The 19,032-nt window shown below is 41.8% G+C and overlaps 1 protein-coding gene across 4 annotated transcripts in view; it reads left to right on the top strand.

Annotated features, from left to right (window-relative positions):
• The window catches only part of HDAC9 (histone deacetylase 9), a 450,375-nt gene extending 432,027 nt beyond the window's left edge, over positions 1–18,348 (top strand). For all 4 annotated transcript variants that reach the window (XM_088653965.1, XM_035130280.3, XM_088653966.1 and 1 more), the window contains 3 exons: positions 2,906–2,990; positions 7,884–8,037; positions 16,827–18,348. In XM_088653965.1, the coding sequence (XP_088510091.1) occupies positions 2,906–2,990; positions 7,884–8,037; positions 16,827–16,866 (279 nt within the window). In that variant the 3' untranslated portion in view covers positions 16,867–18,348. The remainder of the gene's footprint in view (positions 1–2,905; positions 2,991–7,883; positions 8,038–16,826) is intronic.
• Positions 18,349–19,032: the final 684 nt, after the last annotated feature.

Below are 19,032 nucleotides of genomic sequence, written 5' to 3'. Positions count from 1 at the left end.
AAAAAACTTTGCATCTATGTGCATGCAGGTAAAATCAATTTAATCAAATCATTAAGAAGAAGTAAAGATTCTGGGGCTTGAGCCAGGGACCTTCTGTACTGAGAACAGAATTTCTACCTCCAAATACTATCTCTTCCTTAAGTAGAAGGAAGAAGTTGCCTTATAGATTCTATTCGATATAATGCACCTCCTTCCTTCTATGTGTCTAACCATGTATCTCACCTCGCCCATTTCCCTTCCGGTCCAAGAATTTTACAACTCCATAATACAGCTTAGCTCACATCTGCTTGTAAAGACATGGCGGTGGAGCTCTGGCAAACTTCACCTGGCTTGCACTAGGATGCCATTTCTTTGAAAGCCCTTTCGACGTGCATACCGACTTATCTGGAAGCAAGTACAAGAAAGCATGCAACAGGCCAATTGGGCTGGCTTCAAACCCTTTGAAAAAAACATTGCTCGGTGTATCTTTTTCAAGCATATCCATCAAACGGCTATGTTGCTCCTGCACTGACCTTAGTCAGTTGTTTATGCAAAATTCTTTTATAAAGATGTATTTCCACTTCTTTTGCAGTCCCCCCACCCCTTCACTCTTTGGCTCCGGAGCTTATAAAATGCCAAGAAGTGTAGGAGTGAAGGTGACACTGCTATGTCTGTCAGCTGCGGAGTCATTCCTTTTGTTCATTGCTGGGTCTCATGACATTTTCCAGGGACACCCTCTTGTCTACTTAGTTTAATGATTATTTTTATTTTAAAAATGGATCGTTGCCATCAGAAATTATTCTTCAAAAAGACATATCTTGCTATAATCCGCTTGGCTTTTATTTTTTTAGTGGTGTTTTCATAACAATGGTGCATCTATCTGGGTCAAATAGGGTGTGAGATCCTACCTCCGAAGGCTGATGAGGTTTTACTGACATGGAGCAGAAACTGACAAGAGAATAGAGGCCATCTCATGAATGAGCTGTTAACTATTTTACAGGAGGAACTTTTAAACAGAATCTGGGAGCTCCAGATCTACTTCCTTATCATAAAGTGGGGTCCTTTCTGCCTTGCTCTATATTCACCCCTTTTCACACCAACAGATAGCGTCCAGATTATCATATACAGTACAGGGAAGAGCTGTACAGGTCCAGAACTGATGCTGGCACAGAACCCTAAACTAATAACAGGCAATAGAACGAAAGAACAATACCCTATCTCTCCCCCCCCACCCTTTCCCCCCATATGCAAGATGTCTATGACAAAAGTGTGAAAAAGACTATGAACTGAAAGTGGAGACAATAGATGTACCTTTCCCTGTTTATCTGTTTGTTTTATACCAAAAAATATCTGATTAAAACAATTTTTTTAAAGGTCCCAAATGCTTCATGCAAACAATTCCTTCATGATAGCCTGTTTCTTTGAACTCTATAGACCATTTGTTATTAAGTACTGTTTCCCTCGGGCAGTGGCAACTTTAGGGTTGCCGTGTTTCGAAGAGCAAAAAAGGGGGCACATTTGCCGACTTCAACTTTTAACTATGGATCTCCAGGACGACTCTCATTTTACATGCCCATGAAAAATCGGACATGTCTTAGGAAAAGAGGATGTATGGCAACCCTGATCCTTGCATGTAGGTCTAATGCCATAGATAGAAATTATCAAACATCATTTCAGAAGTTTGAGGAAGGGATGAAGCTCAGTAGTAGAACCATCTGCATTGGTTCAATCTGCAGCATCTTCTGATAGGGCTAGGAGAGATCCCCTGACAGTTACTGCAAACAATACTGAGCTAGACAGATAAATGGTTTGACTTGGTATAAGGCAGCCTCTTTTATTCCAAGAAGGCACAATGGACCCAAACCAACTGTGTGTTTCTATCCATGGCAGCACGAGCTGTGTTTACATATCCTGCCTCCAAAAGCCAGTCATTGCACCATTCATTTAAGCCAGGAGGAGAAATGAGCATTTGTGCTCCTAAAGCCATAGAAGCCTGTTCTGCGTAACTAGGTTCTAGTGGGTTGCCAATGGTCCTTATTGAATGAATGAATGGGAAATGCTGTGCACCACAAAATCACATCTTCGCTTAGGCAAGAATGTGCAAAGGATGTTAAATTGATCTTGGCCCGAGATATCAGCTGCAAAATAACATACAGAAATGAAGAAAACATCAGGACAAATTTGTGTGTGGTCAGTTTATGTATATATATATAATTTCTTTCAAGGATTTATATACACTTAACTTCAATAACCTCTAAGCAGTGTACAATATTTTTTTTAAAAAAATGTAAAAATCAATTAAAACTATAATATCAGACTTCCATTAAAAGGACTGATGGAATTATTTCTTATTCCATTTATTTGAACATTCGAAAAATGTTTGCACATTTTTATGACTGTAAACAGATATTTAACAGTACTTGTTTTGAAGTATGGAATTTTCTGCGCATAAAATTAATTTCTGGTGTTTTCCCTTCTATGAATTATGGGGAGAAGGGGATAAGAAGAAGAAAGGGAACAATGGCATGCCCCCTTGAGTTCTAAGGCAACTTCAACAATGCTTTGTTTCAGCATACAGCTGTACATAGAGACACACTGGAATTTGATTTGTGAGGAGCCTACAAAAAAAATTGCCCAGATAACTAGCATTTTCAAATGACTAATGCACAGCCATGCACCTGCTTGAGAGGCTCCGTAGATTAGTCTTGCAGTCACTGGAAAGGCCCCCTGGAATTCAATTACATCGCTGAAAAACAGAAAGCAAAACTGAGCCCCTGTTCATTTGGTGGGAGGAATCCCCACAACGTGTTAGCTACTTCTTTGGCTGAGATTTTCATGAGGCTTAAGCGTTTTCAGCGAGCCTTACTTCCGTGCAGCTAACTGCAAATTCTTACCGTTTTGCACTTGATTTGTTCCTGTCTTGCAGCTGGAGCCCCTGTCTGAGGATATCCTCCACCGAACCCCAAACTTAAATGCCATGGCGTCTTTGCAAAAGATCACCAAAATTCATAGTAAGTTGCAAGGTTTGTTCATTCTTCTTTTTAAAAAGCTACTAGGGCTTACAAACTGAGCAGTGCTGGAAGGTACATGGACATCCCAAAATGTACAGGCTTCACTTTCCCACCATGTGCAGATCAATGCACAGGACTTTCCTGACAACACTGTCTCCCTCTCTCCATAGACAGACCTCTCATAAGTGTGCAGCTGCACTCACGAGACAGCTGCCCATACCTAAGGGGGCACCTAATGGACCAACTGGACCAATCTCTAAGAAGATCTAGGAGCTTGATCAGGCATCCCCAAACTGCAGCCCTCCAGATGTTTTGGCCTACAACTCCCATGATTCCTAGCTAACAGGACCAGTGGTCAGGGAAGATGGGAATTGTAGTCCAAAACATCTGGAGGGCCAAAGTTTGGGGATGCCTGAGCTTGATGCTCCCAGAAAACGTAATTGTGATAGTATATTGTAGGTATTAATAGTGTCAGTATATACTATATTGTAGGTATTAATAGTGTCAGCATGCACAAAAGCTGATGTTTCTTCTTTTGGAAGAAACATTGTCCAGTCTGGTTTGTGCCCCCTGCCCCAAGATTCTGCGCCCAGGTCCACGACCCCCCTGATCCCCCCCATGCCACACCACGGCACTATCTTTTCTCTCCAAGTCTCTCTAACACAGGCATCCCCAAACTTCAGCCCTCCAGATGTTTTGGACTACAATTCCCATCATCCCTGACCACTGGTCCTCTTAGCTAGGGATCATGGAAGTTGTAGGCCAAAACATCTGGAGGGCCGCAGTTTGGGGATGCCTGCTCTAACACATGGCTCCCCCTGTAGTGTTTCAGCCTCTTTGAATTGCTTTCCTGTCCCCCTCCACTTTCGTTGTCTAGTTCTGCCCTCCTCCCTCTGGAAAATCATGAACATTTTCACCTCCATCCCTTGGGAATGATCCATCCCCAAACCGGATGCTCCTCAGCTCCTGTAGGCTTTCCGCTGGGTATCAGTTGAAAAGCTACTCTTCTTTTTTTATTGCGAGTGCCAGTAGTCTGATCCTACTCTGGTTCAATTTTGGCACCCAATTCAAATTGCAATTAATCAGCTGCTTAACTCTGTTGGGTTTGGAGTGGGGTGGGAGTCACAATCAAAAAGTAGAGAGTCAAAATTTGGTTTTACTTTATTTTATTCATTCCTTTGCAAAAACTCCAGTGGTGAACATGGGTTCATTTCTTTTATGACAGGGCAGGGTATTATTCCCATGCCAACAGATCTGGTTTTCTTGCACATCTGTTTTTCTAGCAAAGAACTGCCCCCACCCTGAAACCCATAAATAATGGAGTTTGAATTGCTTGTTCATTGCAAACTAACTGCTGTGTGAATGTTCTGTGGGAACATTGTGGAATGCCCATATAACTTTTTTATTAATTTTTTTGTTTTAATGAATAGAGATTATAGTCTCTAAATGCACCATTAATAGAGAATGTTTCTGTCTTGGTTTTTTAAAATAGAATTTGCCAGACCCAGTGATTGTTCGGTGCTTTATATACACCATTTTTAAAGTGATGGATTTTACACTATTGGAGAAAAGCCAAGTTTCTATCACTTGGATCTTTTTTTATTTTAAGATACATAATATGCTGCAGATTTAATCCCCTTAAATTTTCTGTTTTTAAAGGATCCTGCTAGCAACTCAAATGGTCATGAGGCTTCATGTCCAAGAAACCACCTTCCTATCATGTTACCGGTTGATTAAACAGATTGCCCTTTTCCTGCTGCTTGGCTTCCATTGATGTCCCCTCTTGTGAATGAAGGAGATATCCTGAAAGGATTCAAGCTTTGCTACATCATAAATAACATGGGACCCAGGTGGCGCTGTGGGCTAAACCACTGAGCCTAGGGCTTGCTGATCAGAAGGTCGGCGGTTCGAATCCCTGTGATGGGGTGAGCTCCCATTGCTTGGTCCCAGCTCCTGCCAACCTAGCAGTTCGAAAGCACGTCAAAATGCAAGTAGATAAATAGGAACCGCTACAGCGGGAGGTAAGCGGCGTTTCCATGTGCTGCTCTGGTTTGCCAGAAGCGGCTTTGTCATGCTGGCCACATGACCTGGAAGCTATACGCCGGCTCCCTCGGCCAATAATGCGAGATGAGCGCGCAACCCCAGAGTCGGTCACGACTGGACCTAATGGTCAGGGGTCTCTTTACCTTTACCTTACATCATAAATAAGAGAATCCAGTTCAGTTCCATCCAGTTCAGTTCTAAGCCCTCATACTACCTATTGAACTCCTTCAACCCCATATCTCAGGGTTACAACACATCTTTTGCATGCAAACGGTCTCAAGTTCAATCCTTGGCATCTTGACATAGGGCTCAGATGAAGCCCTGGAAAGCATAGACCAATGGTCCATCTCAGTATTGGGAAAGAACTGTGACTCAGTGGTAGAGCATATGTCTTGCATGCAGAAAGTCCCAGGTACAATCTCTGATGTCTCCAGGTAGTCTGGGAAAAGCTTCTGCCTGACAACCTGGAGAGCTGCTGCCAATCAGTGTAGACAGTACTGAGTCAGATGGACAAACAGTTACATTGAAGTATAATCAAGTCATCTGGTTGCTATTGAAACCCTAGCATAGATCTCCTATTTTATTATGACAAGCTTACGTCAAGGTCTCCTGAATAGGATGCTATAATTTTCCAGGACTATCAGAGATTTGGTATCTCTGGATTATTCTTGCTATGGCAAACAGCTTGACAGAGCTACCCAGCTCAGCATCTGAAGGCTCACGCCAAGGCCTAAGGTGTCTTTACCACATCAGTTTTATGAGACACATACAGTCGTACCTTGGAAGTCAAACGGAATCTGTTCTGGAAGTCCGTTCGACTTCCAAAATGTTTGGAAACCAAGGCACGGCTTCCAATTGGCTGCAGGAAGCTCCTGCAGCCAATCAGAAGCCACGTCGGACATTCGGGTACCAAAGAATGTTCACAAACCAGAACACTCACTTCCAGGTTTGTGGCGTTCAGGAGCCAAATTGTTTGAGTCACAAGGTATTTGTCAACCAAGGTACGATTGTATTGGATTTGAATACAACCCTGATATTTAGCATGTCAGGGGAATTAAAAAACCAACCAGCCAACAACATTGAGCTCATCCTGACATAGGAAACCCCCAACTCTGCCGCATGAGATTGTATTCATAAATATAAAAGCCAAGCTTGACAATTTATTCATCCAAATTTGAACTCTTAAACTATAGGAAATATTTGTGCCCATTTTCTAGCTCCTTTCTCCTCTTGTTGCTGTAGGCTGGCTTCTTGAGCTTTGAAAAGGTACCAATTTTTCAAAGAAGTTAATGGGTTTGGGGAGTTCCTCCAAGGAAGATGTTCTCCAATCTGAGGCCATCTCTTAGTTTCTGTGTGTATACGTAGAACTGATCTGGGCTCCAGCTACTGCAGTGTGTTTGCTCACCCTGGAAAAACTAGGCTGCAGCACCTATTTTCTGAAACTCCCTGCCTATTAATAGTACAGTGGTACCTTGGGTTACAGACGCTTCAGGTTACAGACGCTTCAGGTTACAGACTCTGCTAACCCAGAAATAGTACTTCGGGTTAAGAACTTTGCTTCAGGATGAGAACAGAAATTGTGCGGCGGCAGCGGGAGGCCCCATTAGCTAAAAGTTAAGAACAGTTTCAGGGTAAGAATGGACGTCCAGAACGAATTAAGTTCTTAACCCGAGGTACCACTGTAACCAGGAGCTTTCATTGTGCCCTTTTTGACATCTACTTGAACTGTTTTTGTTTAAGGAAGCCAATCCAGACACTTATTATGTGCATTTGCTCTTTTAAACCATTGGCATTATCTACATTTTGGTAACTTTCGACACGGCTACTTTTTAAAAGCCTGTTTTTATTGCTATTTTTAATGAACATTTTATACCATTTTATGTAAGCTGGTTTGAGATATCCATTAAATGTTATATACACCTTGCTGATTTGAACTGGATAATTTGCTTCAGAGACAGGTAGGTAGCCGTGTTGGTCTGAGTCAAAGCAAAATAAAAAAAATTCCTTCGGTAGCACCTTAAAGACCAACTAAGTTTATATCTAAGCTCATACCAAAATATAAACTTAGTTGGTCTTTAAGGTGCTACCGAAGGAATTTTTTTATTTTGCTTCAGAGACTTTTTGATGTTGCAATAAGCAGGAGGTTGAAAACTCAGGGTTGGTTTTTGGGTTGGTTTGCTTTTTAATTCCGCACATTATATAATGTACCACTATTCCCTTGCCTGCCTTATTCTAAGCTACCCTCTAATATATCGCAGTGCTCCCATAGCAGCCGGTACATATATTAACATTTTAAATAAATTATTGTTCTAGTGCACGCCCTGAGGTTAGAGCAAAAGAACATCCAGGACTAACAAACCTGATTGTTCTGGCAACACAGATGCACAGTGCCTTCTGGCATACCAAACTTCTGTTCTAGTTGCTGTCGTCTCTGGGTTTTTTTCCTCCCACTGCCTGCTGTTTATGTTTGCATTAAATGTACCTGCCATTTCACAAATCTCCGATTTTGCAAATGCTGAAATGCTCACACTGTTAGCAACAGCCCGCCAACGGCTCCAGGGTCCCAGATACTAAGAGTTCATTAAACTGTGTGCTGCTCTTTCACTTTATTGCTTTTCTTAGGAAGGGCTGTGACACAGACCTTGGAAAGAGAGCACTTTCCAACTTGGCACTGTGGGATCCAGAATCATAACTTCATCACAGCCGTTTGAAATTCCCCGTTGCAACCACTCCACACACTTATAAGCACTCTGGGTTGGACCTAAGCAATTACTAGGGTTATACCACCATGCTAGCTAAAATTCCCATAAATTATGGGACTGCACAGTTATTATGGTGTGTTTTCTTTAGGCAAGTACTGGAAGTCTGTGGAGCCTTACGTTGTGCCAGTTAGTTGTAAGCTGGCTGAGACTCAGAAACAAGAAACAGAGGAGACAGAGGCAGTCTCAGCGATGGCCTTACTCTCGGTGGATGTGGAGCAGCCTTTCTCACATGAACATGCCAGGTGCGTGCCAAATCTTAGAACGGCAAGTGACAAGTGTTTGTGCACTTCTGTTGTGTGACTGAAGGAACGTGTTTTAAGACCTTTTTTAAAAATAATAATCCAGACTCTTTTTTGCATGCTTTAACTTCATGTTGTTTTCCTTGACAATGTTGGAATAACAAGCATTCTATAGTTGCCTTGGATTGTTAGCCTTTCAGGAAATTGGGCTGCTCTAGATGTCATTTTTTATTGTGCATTCCTTATTATTATTATTATTATTATTATTATTATTATTATTATTAAGATTGTCATCCAATTTAGCATGATGGTTCCTGAGTTGGGTGTGCCAGTTTTTCTCTGGGTTTGGACATCTTTGGATACCATTTTGAATCAAGATGGTGGGCCAAAATATTCCAAAATGCAGATATATCATTGGCCAAGGATATATCATTGGCCAATGGTTCTTGAAATTAAGTGGGTTTGGCCTACATTTGGATAACTTCGGGCACAGTTTTGAGTCCATATAATGGAGCCAACTGTGCTAGTTTGGATGGCTCTGAATAGACTGTTTATAGTTTGGTGTGACAGTTCCTGAAATGATGGAGTGGGGTTTGGTCTGTATTTGGATACCTCCTGCATCCATTTGGAATCAGGATGGTGAGCTGAACAGCTGGTGCAGGAGTCAGTTGGAGACAGCAAATGAGGTGGGGCCAGGTCAGGTGACCACTGCCTACTTGTACCAGCAGTTGCAGGAGGGTAACTGGCAGCTACAGAATGGGAGGAGGCAGCACTGTTGTTGATAGTGGCCGCAGAACAGCTGGGACTTGAACCACACCAAACTGAGGCACCTTGGGGGTCAACTATTGGGGATGGCAGAACGAGGAGGCAAGACATGCCTGGCACAGCAGCTGAGCATGTGAAGCAGCACAGCAGGAAACATGCCTCAAGGGTACAGTCCCGCTGGTGGCAGAGGACTGCTTCACTGGCATGTTTCTCACAAGCATAGAAGCCAACTCCTAGGGGCTGAGGTCAATATATTATTTGATGGGGCAGGGGCTCCCAAAAGTTGGTGGGCATTGCCACTCAAATAGTGTGCATGCATGCTGCATACGGTGATTGAATATGTGGTGTGGGGCTTACCTGGATGTCGCCCCCCCCCAATATTTTATTCAAGTTGGTACCCCTGCTTTCAAGGAATGCTCTGACAAAGCAATGCCCAGCAGGATACAACCCTCCTGCTCTCTTAGGTGTAGTCAGGAGGGGAGGGGGGAAGAAGATGCAGCAACTCCTTCATCGCCACCTCCACCTCCACCACCTTGACCATAAAGGTAAAGGTAAAGGGACCCCTGACCATTAGGGCCAGTCATGACCAACTCTGGGGTTGCGGCGCTCATCTCGCGTTATTGGCCGAGGGAGCCGGCGTACAGCTTCTGGGTCATGTGGCCAGCATGACAAAGCCACTTCTGGCGAACCAGAGCAGCACATGGAAACACCGTTTACCTTCCCGCTGTAGCGGTACCTATTTATCTACTTGCACTTTGACATGTTTTTTTCCGAACTGCTAGGTTGGCAGGAGCTGGGGAGCTCACCCCGTCGCAGGGATTTGAACCGCCGACCTTCTGATCAGCAAGCCCTAGGCTCAGTGGTTTAACCCACAGCGCCACCCGCGTCCCGACCATATAGGGCTTTAAAAAAAACCAAATTAAACATCATTCCCCACCAAAAAACAACAACCTGGATTCAATTGATGCCATGTCAGAGAGGATGGAAGTGGGGTAATAAACAGCCCTAAAACGAACAAATTGCATGAGCCACTTAAAAATCTCATATTTTTTTTGTTTTTGTTTCTTTGAATTCCTGGGCAACACTGGGCACTTTCAGCTAGTCAATGAATAAGGATGGGAGTGTTCCTTTTCCCTGCCTGCCAGCTGTTGTTTCACACTGACCTAACATGACTGACTTGGACCTGAATTTAACAATTCCGTAAAATGAAAGAACAACTGCCAATGCGCTTCACCGATCAAGTATTTCAATATGATGTGTGAATAGTTCCATGCGCAGAACAGCATATTGTCAGGAAAGCAACTCTGTAAAAAAGGATGTTATAGAGTTCTTTGCATTTATTCATGCCAAGTGCTTTTTGGCACTTCTGCAAAGCAAAGGAGAGTCCAAATGTAGTGGAACTGGTCTGAATCCATTAAGTGGAAGAAAGGGGAAAGAGGGAAAGGAGAAGCAAATCCCATAGAGATGAACTTCTTTGGATGCTGTGAGCACACCATTGAAAGAAGGAGTTGGAGACATTTGGTGTGGCCAATGTTCATCCACCTTGGGTCCCTGCATATTGCTGGAATATGACTCTCAACATCCATGATAATTTGCTAAATTGGCTGGTGATTATGGGAGCTGTAGTCTACTCAGAAGTAAACCCAAGAGGTTCAGTGGGGCTTCTTATTGGGCCAGTGAATTCAGGATTAGTCTTAATTTCATGGGGATTTTAGGTGTGGGGAAGCAGAATTTAGCTTATTGGTTTTATCTTGGGAGCCAGATGTAAAAGAACTGCAGAGTTCTTTTTATCAGCCAAAGATGTAAACACAAGACATCTTTTACCAATGTGGAGAGATTTGAAACGAAATGCAAGCCATAATTTAAGTCTGAGTGAATCTAATTTTTATGGTGAAATAAAGCCAAGTTTTCGGTTAATGAAAACGAAGCGTAATTAGTTTGGCCTATCAAATTGCAGAGTTTAAACTAATTAGCAGCTAATTGCCATATTTTGAGAGTGTGTTAATTTGAAACCACTGCCACTTAGCAGTAATTGATTTGCTAGGAGCTTAAATAAAGCCACCTTCTCTTCTTCTAACAATGCATTTGCTTCTGCAAATATCGAGCCACCAGAGCATCACATGTGGTCATTTCAGCCTCCAAGCCTTTTTAAAAAAAGAAATAAAGAAAAGAAAACAACCGCACAAATTGAACTGAAGAGTGGAGTTAAAGAAAATGAGAGAAATAAAGATACCAGGGCATATGATCACATGCATTCAGGTAGTTCAGCTTCCAGATTCATCTTAGTTCATCAGTCTGTACTGAAATCAGTAGGCATTCATCATCTTGAACTGTAAAAGGATTCACTTTCTTCCACAATCCCTATTAAGGTAATATTTTTCTTTGGCCAAAATCCATACTAGTTTCATATTTTTGAGGTGGGGAGTGAGGGTGTGTAGCCTCGTGCTTTTTCCTACCTTAACAAAATTCAGAGGAGATCAAGTGGTGTGTATTAATGCCCCAATGCTATTTTAACTTTCAGCCCCACTCCAGCCTTACCAACTTCATTTTTTAAAATAAATTTTTAAATTAATCTACATGTCAAAATAAACATTTTACATAATACCATGTAACAGTTGACTTCCCTCCTTCCCTTTCATGGTTCATTTTACTTCTCTATCATTCCTGCATATTTTACTATAGCCAGTCTAATTGTTTCTCCATTTTACATCCTTCAAATACGGTATTTACCATACTGTTGAATTTATCTAAATGCTACCAGTGTTTTCAATTGTACACAATTATTTTCTAAATATTCAGCAAAAAATTTCCACTCCACTTTGAATAAAGATTCTTCTTGCTCTCTTATCCTGTAAGTTAAACCTGCTGCTTCTGCAAATTCTATCATCTTAAGTCGCCAATCTTCTATACTAGGGATCTTGCTCACTTTCCATCTTTGGGCTAGCAAAATTCAAGCTGCCGTGGTTGCGAGCATAAATATTTTTTTCTGACAACTGGGAACTTCAGACTGAAGTATTCCTAACAAAAAGGCCTCAGGTTTTTGGAGAATGTTGTTTAAAACATTTTTTTAACCCATTGTAGATTATTTCCCAATAGCCTTTAACCATTTTACATCTCCACCACATGTGAAAAAATGTTCCTTCTGTTTCTTTGCATTTCCAGCACAGATCTGACCCAACTTTGTACATCTTAACCAACCTACTTGCTGTTAAATACCATCTATGCATCATTTTCACATAATTCTCTTTCAAAGTATAACATGCAGTAAATTTCAAATCATTCTTCAAGAGTTTAGGTCTTTGTTATGCCCTGTATCCATTGCCCCAGCCTTACAAGCTTCCAGTGGGCCTTACAGTACGTGACTGTCGAAATGTTGCCTGTGGAGTTCTGAAGAGCTGTGAGTTTTTGTTGCCGTGGTAAAGCAGAACAATATATGGTTTCTTAAAATTAAAAAAAACCACTTAAATGAAGGTTTTAACTTTTAAAAATATCCTCCACTGCTGTGCATCATAATCACCATCATCAACAATATCCTGTAGCGCTCTTTAGTGCTCCACAGGGAACTTTTGGACAGCCGCATTTCTTGCAAAATGGAAGACTGGACCCAGGCAAGCATGGAAATATTGGAAAGCATAGAGCGAAAAAGGTACAGCAACAGACAAAAACAACAAAACAACATAAGGCTTTGTGTGGGCCATGACTCATGGGGGGTTATTGACATTGCACTGGGGGACGGAAGAGAAAGTACCCCAAATTGCTGTGCTTCACGTCATCATTCAGTCTTCACAAAGAACCCATCATAGTGCAACTAGATATAAGGCACATTCCAATGACAGACAAGAGCATTCTCCCATTTCCTCCAGGGTTCTTCTCAGTTTAGAACTGTCAGCACGGCATCCCATGATGTTCAGTGTTATTCGCCAGCACACAAAAAACACTCACATCAAACAGGGATAGTTGGAAAACCCAGCCCTGTGTTCTGATTGATTAGTTGACATCTGTTATCCAGAACGTGGTCTTGGGTTGTGTGTGTGTGTGTGTGTGTGTGTGTGTGTGTGTGTGTGTGTGTGTTTGGTGAGAAAAACATTCTCCTTGCAAAAGACTTGCCAATTATGTTGGAGGTTATATTGGTGCGCAGAGTAGCATGATTCATTTCCATCTCAGAGTTTGAATAAAGCATCTCTTTCCCTGGCCAACTAATATCTGACTCATTTACCACCAAGAGAAGAAAGAGAGAATGGTTTGGCTGAGCACCTCTCTCTCTCTCTCCCCCCCCCCCTCTTGTTCTTCCTTCTTGCTAAAGTGACATCATCGAGTAAACAGTTATTTCATTTTGATTTGTTCTGACATGCCAAATGGAGCAGGCTTCAGGGGGAAGCTGTGATTTTCTGGGTGTTTTAACATTTTGTTTGGTAAAGCAGAGCTTTCTACGTTCGTGAGAGCTCTCTATGTTCGGAACTTAATTGAAATTGTCAAGAGGGTGGGGAAGGAATAAGGAAGAGAGGTGGGGTCGGTTCAAGATGAAAGAAAAGGGCTGAAAATGAGGCTACGATTGATTTAAATGAAAAGATTGATCCGTAAACAGCAGCCACGGCCCTGTAATGCCCTGCGCATCGTATGTGCTGATAAGTACCCATTCATTTTTGGAAATGAGATTATACCGGCCTGATTAGAGCCTTGTGTCGGACCAAGAGCTACATCCAAATAATCACTGATTTTGGAAACAATGTGGGAGCTTGCTTTTGCATGCTTTCTGATTTAGGTAATTCTGGGGGCAGATGAAGTGACACAACATAAAAATCCTACCCAAATATATAAATATATCTCAGGGGTGAAGAACCTGGGCCCTCCAGATGTTGCTAGACTACATCTCCCATCAGTCCCAGCCGACATGGCCAGTGGCCAAGGCTACAGTCCAGGAACAGCTAGAGAGACCCAAGTTCCCTCATCCCTGATATATAAATATATTTTGCTGCCTGTAGCAAAAGACAGGATGGTTCCCTCTCCCATTCCATGTGGAGAAGAGAAGTGGGCATGCAGCTGAATCTTACTTCAACACTAGTGACAGGACAGCATCGTCAACTGGGTGCATGGGAGCAAATGAACGCAGTCTATCAACAGCCCTTATAGCGAAAGGAAATCTCCCTGTACACATGCAGTATATCACATTGACTACTCTATGCTAGGGGCAACAGGAAGGAGTGGCCACCAGCTGAATTTACATAGTCACCCAGTTGACAACTATTGGAAACAAAATGGTGGATTAGATCACTCCAGCAAGGCAATCCTTTTCTTTCTATGTTAAGGGATGCTGCTCTTACTTCCATTTTACAGATGCAGAACCAGCTTTGAGATGTTGCAATTTGTCCAAGTGAATCTTAGCTGGAATTTGAATGGACATTTCCAAGATCCAAGTCCAACAATTTATCTACAGAACCCAGGATACCAAGAAAAATACAAGGATAGGCTTAGCTTTATAATGAGAAAGTGTTATGCTGCAAATGAGCTATGCATTTTCCCCAAAACAAGTGCCAAAAATTGAACAACATTCAGTGCTGTGCTGTATTATGCTTAGCAGCTGTTATAGAAGTTTCACCGTTGTGTTTATATTTCACATGCCTGCAAAGTCAGGCATTATAGGTTTTGATCACATCACTTGGTTTTCACCTAGGGAAGTTAGGTGCCATCGGGTGTTGCTAGCTTCTGCTCTCATTGAGAATAGATCTAGATATACCAATGCAGCGGTGGAAACAGAATGGTAGCGCTGATATTGTCTGCCACAGCACCAGTGTAATTTGATGGACTGTCCTTGCTCCAACATTTGAATGAGATAATAATGAGACTTTGGAGTTTGTTTGTAACAGTTTAGCATAGAGGAAGAGGTTCTGACTCTTTGAAGTTTCTTCCTTTTTTGCATTATTTGTTTGCAAAAGGTAAAAGGTAAAGGACCCCTGGACAGTTAAGTCCACTCAAAGGTGACTATGGGGTTGTGGCACTCATCTCGCTTCAGGCCAAGGGATCCAGTGTTTGTCCACAGACAGCTTTCCAGGTCATGTGCCCAGCATGTCTAAACTGCTTCTGGCGCAACAGAACACCGTGACGGAAGCCAGAGCGCACAGAAATGCCGTTTACCTTCCTGCCGCAACAGTACCTATTTATCTACTTGCACTGGTGTGCTTTCAAACGGCTAGGTTGGTAGAAGCTGGGACAGAGCAACGGGAGCTCACTCCGTCAGGGGGATTCGAACCACCAACCTTCTGATCGGCAAGCCCATTTGCATTTCTAAGTAAAAGCTAGAGGTTGCATTTCAGCTGGTTGAATATTTCCTTTTAAAACGCAGTGTGATTTATTTGAACCTATGCAGTCAGTCACTGTGTTCATTGGACCTGACACTCAGGTAGCTATGCATAATACTGCTATCATGATGGACCTAATATATTGTATATTATGCAATGCATTGGAGGCGGGCTGTTTGTATAGATAGATGATAAATAGACATCTATAACTAAAATAATGGATCAACACATCTACCTACTTACCCAGTCAAGGCCGCCTTTTCCTAACAGTACTGCTGGCTTTGAGACTGTTTTTTGTAAACCTGTTTTTAGGGATGTAAGGAGGCAGGGATTTACATTCCAACCGATATTATTATTACTACTGTATTATTAATTGATTATTATTACTGTATTATTCATTTAATACCTATCTTTCAACAGCAGGTTCCAGGATGGATTAGAACAATTTAAAATTCAGAATTAAGTACAGTTCAATCAGATTACAGGTTATTGACCTTGCTGTCCACTGTTTACTGTAAGTTACATATGTTAGGTAGCTATTTGCACTCCTTAACGTATCTTACATTCATGTAAAGGAAACATCAAACCAATGTAAAAAAAAAAGTCATTCCGTATCACTTGCAGACATAAAAGCAAGGCTCCCTTGTGTGAGTCCCTCGATATTATTCCTAGCAGGGTGGGGCTATCTGCCATTAGTCAAACTTGTGTGTGACACATCACGCACAACATGAAAGAATCACCATTGCATCAGGCACATCCATGAGAAAAAAAACACCCTAGTTTCCTTCTTGCAGCAATTCAAGGAACACAAAGCAAGCTACAATGGTAAATATTTTGGATATTAATAAATTCCCCCATCATATTTGCAATTTCCCTGGTGAAAGTAATCTGGAAATGGGCATCCAGCAATAACAAAGAGGGTGTGTGCGTGTGTGTGTGCGTGCGCGCTTGTTCTCAAGCATCGCTGTAGGATTAGATTCACATATTATCTGATTTCTCATTCTGTCGGCAACATAGTTTTTAAAAATAATCTCTCATTCTTTACTCTCCAGAGCAATCAGGAAGGGGGCAGGGGGAGAAATACTTTGTCTTCTCTGTTTTTACATTCCCAACAGCCAATTTAGTTCAGCCTGTTGGCTGTCTCCCAGGTGATTCCTAATAAAAATGATGTGCATAATCAGATTATTTATTATTATTAGATACCTGCTTTATGGCAGCAGTCTGCTAATCAAATTCAGAATTGGAGCTCGGAAGTTTTAGGCAGGCAAGCAGCCAACAGGGTCTTGAAAGCGAAGCAGCGCGACCAAGATGACTTGGAAACCCTGCTACATTCTTTACGTGTTACCTGATTTTGAAGAGGGTATTCTCCGTCGTTAAATTGGATAAATTAGAAGGAAAGAAGGAGAGATGGTGGGCTTGCACCTTTCCCTGCATTTAAATTTTCTGATTTTGCTGACACAAAGCATGTGCATTTCTGAACCTAAAGTTATAAAATATTCTGACAATTTTAATATAAACAGGAACCTTTTGCAGTGATTGCTTGGAACAAAAATGTTTTTCCACTTGACATTTGTTTATACTTCCTAGGAAAGAAATTTTTATTTATGGATAGCTGAAGAATACAAATAAACATGGGGGAGAGCTGAAAAATCAGCTTTGATTATGCATGAAAATCTACAATGTCATTGTGTACTCTGGTTCCATATTCTGATTGCCTGTTTATTTTTCTAGAGCTGCCGGCGAGCCTATGGAAGAAGAGCCAGCCTTGTGAAATGCCAAGTTCTCTCTGATATTTCCTGTGTGTGACATCATTGTGTATTTCCCCCTCCTCTTACCCCCAAAAAAGCACCCTTAGACATGTCTTGTCTGCTGCTTGGGTGGCAGAGATCAGATGGAGCATAAACACTGGGCACAGAATTCAGAACAGCAGCTTCACTTGTTCGTTGGATGGACTTAAAAGGGTCTTCCGAGACTCCTTCGATGTAACCGCTGCCATTCTAAAGTTACAGGGAACCAGACCTTGCAAAGCGAGCCTGAGCCTAGAGCCTGCTTTCGTGCGCTGTGTGATCCACTTGCCGGCCTAAATGGTAGAATAGAAAACACTTAAAGCAATTCTACATTCTCAACTATGGTTGCCGAGGGAAATTGAAAGCAGCCTGCGAAGCATCAAGGGGAGGGACAAAACAGTGTCACAAAATCCCACCGTTTCTAGCATTTTGAACATGTCTGACTGGATCGGGTTTTGTTTTTCTTCACATTGTCAAAAGAGTTGATAGGATTGGTTTAATGCTCCCGATGGGCCGTTCCTCTGTAGTGCCATTTTTAAAATGCTGAGTCAGGAGGACTCAGCCGAAAGAGAGCTCTGCTCCACTGCTTTTCAGCTGTCCCCCAAATGAAATGTGCAACATTGCTTTTTTAAATTAGCCCCTTTCCTCCCTTTTTTGAGGGTTATTTTGCTTTCTGTTCTCTCACTTTTCATGTGGCATTTTATAAACCCGTGCAACAAAACGCTCTCCGCAAGAGAGAAAGAGCAGTGGTTTGACTCTGGGAGAATGCTGCTCACTTTGGAGCTGATATCAGCTAGTCAGTATATGATTGCAAGAGGTTCCAGTTAGCTCACACACAAAAATCCCCTGCTTTAAGCTGTTGCTCTGCTCCAGCTTCAGGGCAAGCAAGCAGAAGGGACCTTCCTGCGTTTCCCTCAAGGTTCGGGTGCTTCTGCAGATTCCTTGTTTTTAAACCTGACCAGAGCATGAGATGTTCTTTTCTTTTTGAGGCTTTTCAAAAGTTGGAGCCTAGTGCTAAACAAAAACAAAAACAAAAAAACAAAAAAAACCCAAGAGGTGTCTCCTGTTATTTATTTTTCTCCTTCCATTATAGTGAGTAACTGTGGATGCACGACAAACTGTGCCTTTTGCTGAAAGTTTAAAACTCTCACACATGCTGCCTTATTGTCACAGAAAGGGAAATAGCACTTATTCAGAATGGGAGAATTTTTAAGGGATGCAAATAGCAATAGAGGAGTTACAGTAGCTGTACCCTCTCCCCACTGACACACACACACACACTGACACACACACACACACACACACACACACACACACACATCTAAATAACACAGTGCATTATTTTCTACCTTCCGTCATTCCATTTTGCAGTATCCGATAGCCTCCCTTTGTTTGAACGGCAAGTGATGCTCTTCCTTTATATATTTTCCAAGCTCAAAGGGATACATTAAAGCCATAAATGAACACTGTCATGCTTTTTATTCAGAAATCTGAAAGGGACCTTAATTAGAACAAGATTTTAGGGAAAGCTGTGGTATGAAAGATATGGAGCAAATGTGGTTTGAGTTATAGCAGACTCAAACCTGTAAATCAAAGATGAAAGATTTCACTCAAATGGAATTATATACAGTAATTCTCTTTTGTTATATCATCGGCCTGCATTCTCTCCCCACCTTCACCCCCGCAATGTGTTTGGGTTTGTTTACAATTAACATTTTCATTTGAAAGACTGTTTCCTTCTTATATGGAAACTGTTTGATATAACTTGGAAATTTGAGACGGTGCTTGAAATAGGAAGTTGGAGGAGAATTCAGCCCGGTTGAACATGCCTTTGTTTATGAAAGTGTTATGATAAGATGGGCATTTACAACTAATTATTTGAAAAAATCAAACCCTCCTCAAAGCTTTATCATCCAACTCCAGTTTTCCTGGCTATTGCAAGTAATCTGAAGAACTTTAAACTATCTGGAAATGGATACTGACTCTAAGGCTTTGATTCCAATAGCATTACATTTGTAAGGCAATATGTTCTAACTGCTTCTCTGAATGATCGTACTTGACAAATTACTCCAATTGTCTAATAGTCATCCTATAAACAACGCTTCGTGAAAAATCAACCACCATGCCTAATGGTGTTTATTATTTGACTT

Source organism: Zootoca vivipara, chromosome 11 (assembly GCF_965207765.1).
Source record: "Zootoca vivipara chromosome 11, rZooViv2.hap1.1, whole genome shotgun sequence".
Lineage (NCBI taxonomy): Eukaryota > Metazoa > Chordata > Lepidosauria > Squamata > Lacertidae > Zootoca > Zootoca vivipara.
Note: the sequence above shows the minus strand (reverse complement) of the source record. Positions and strands in the feature narration are given on the sequence as shown.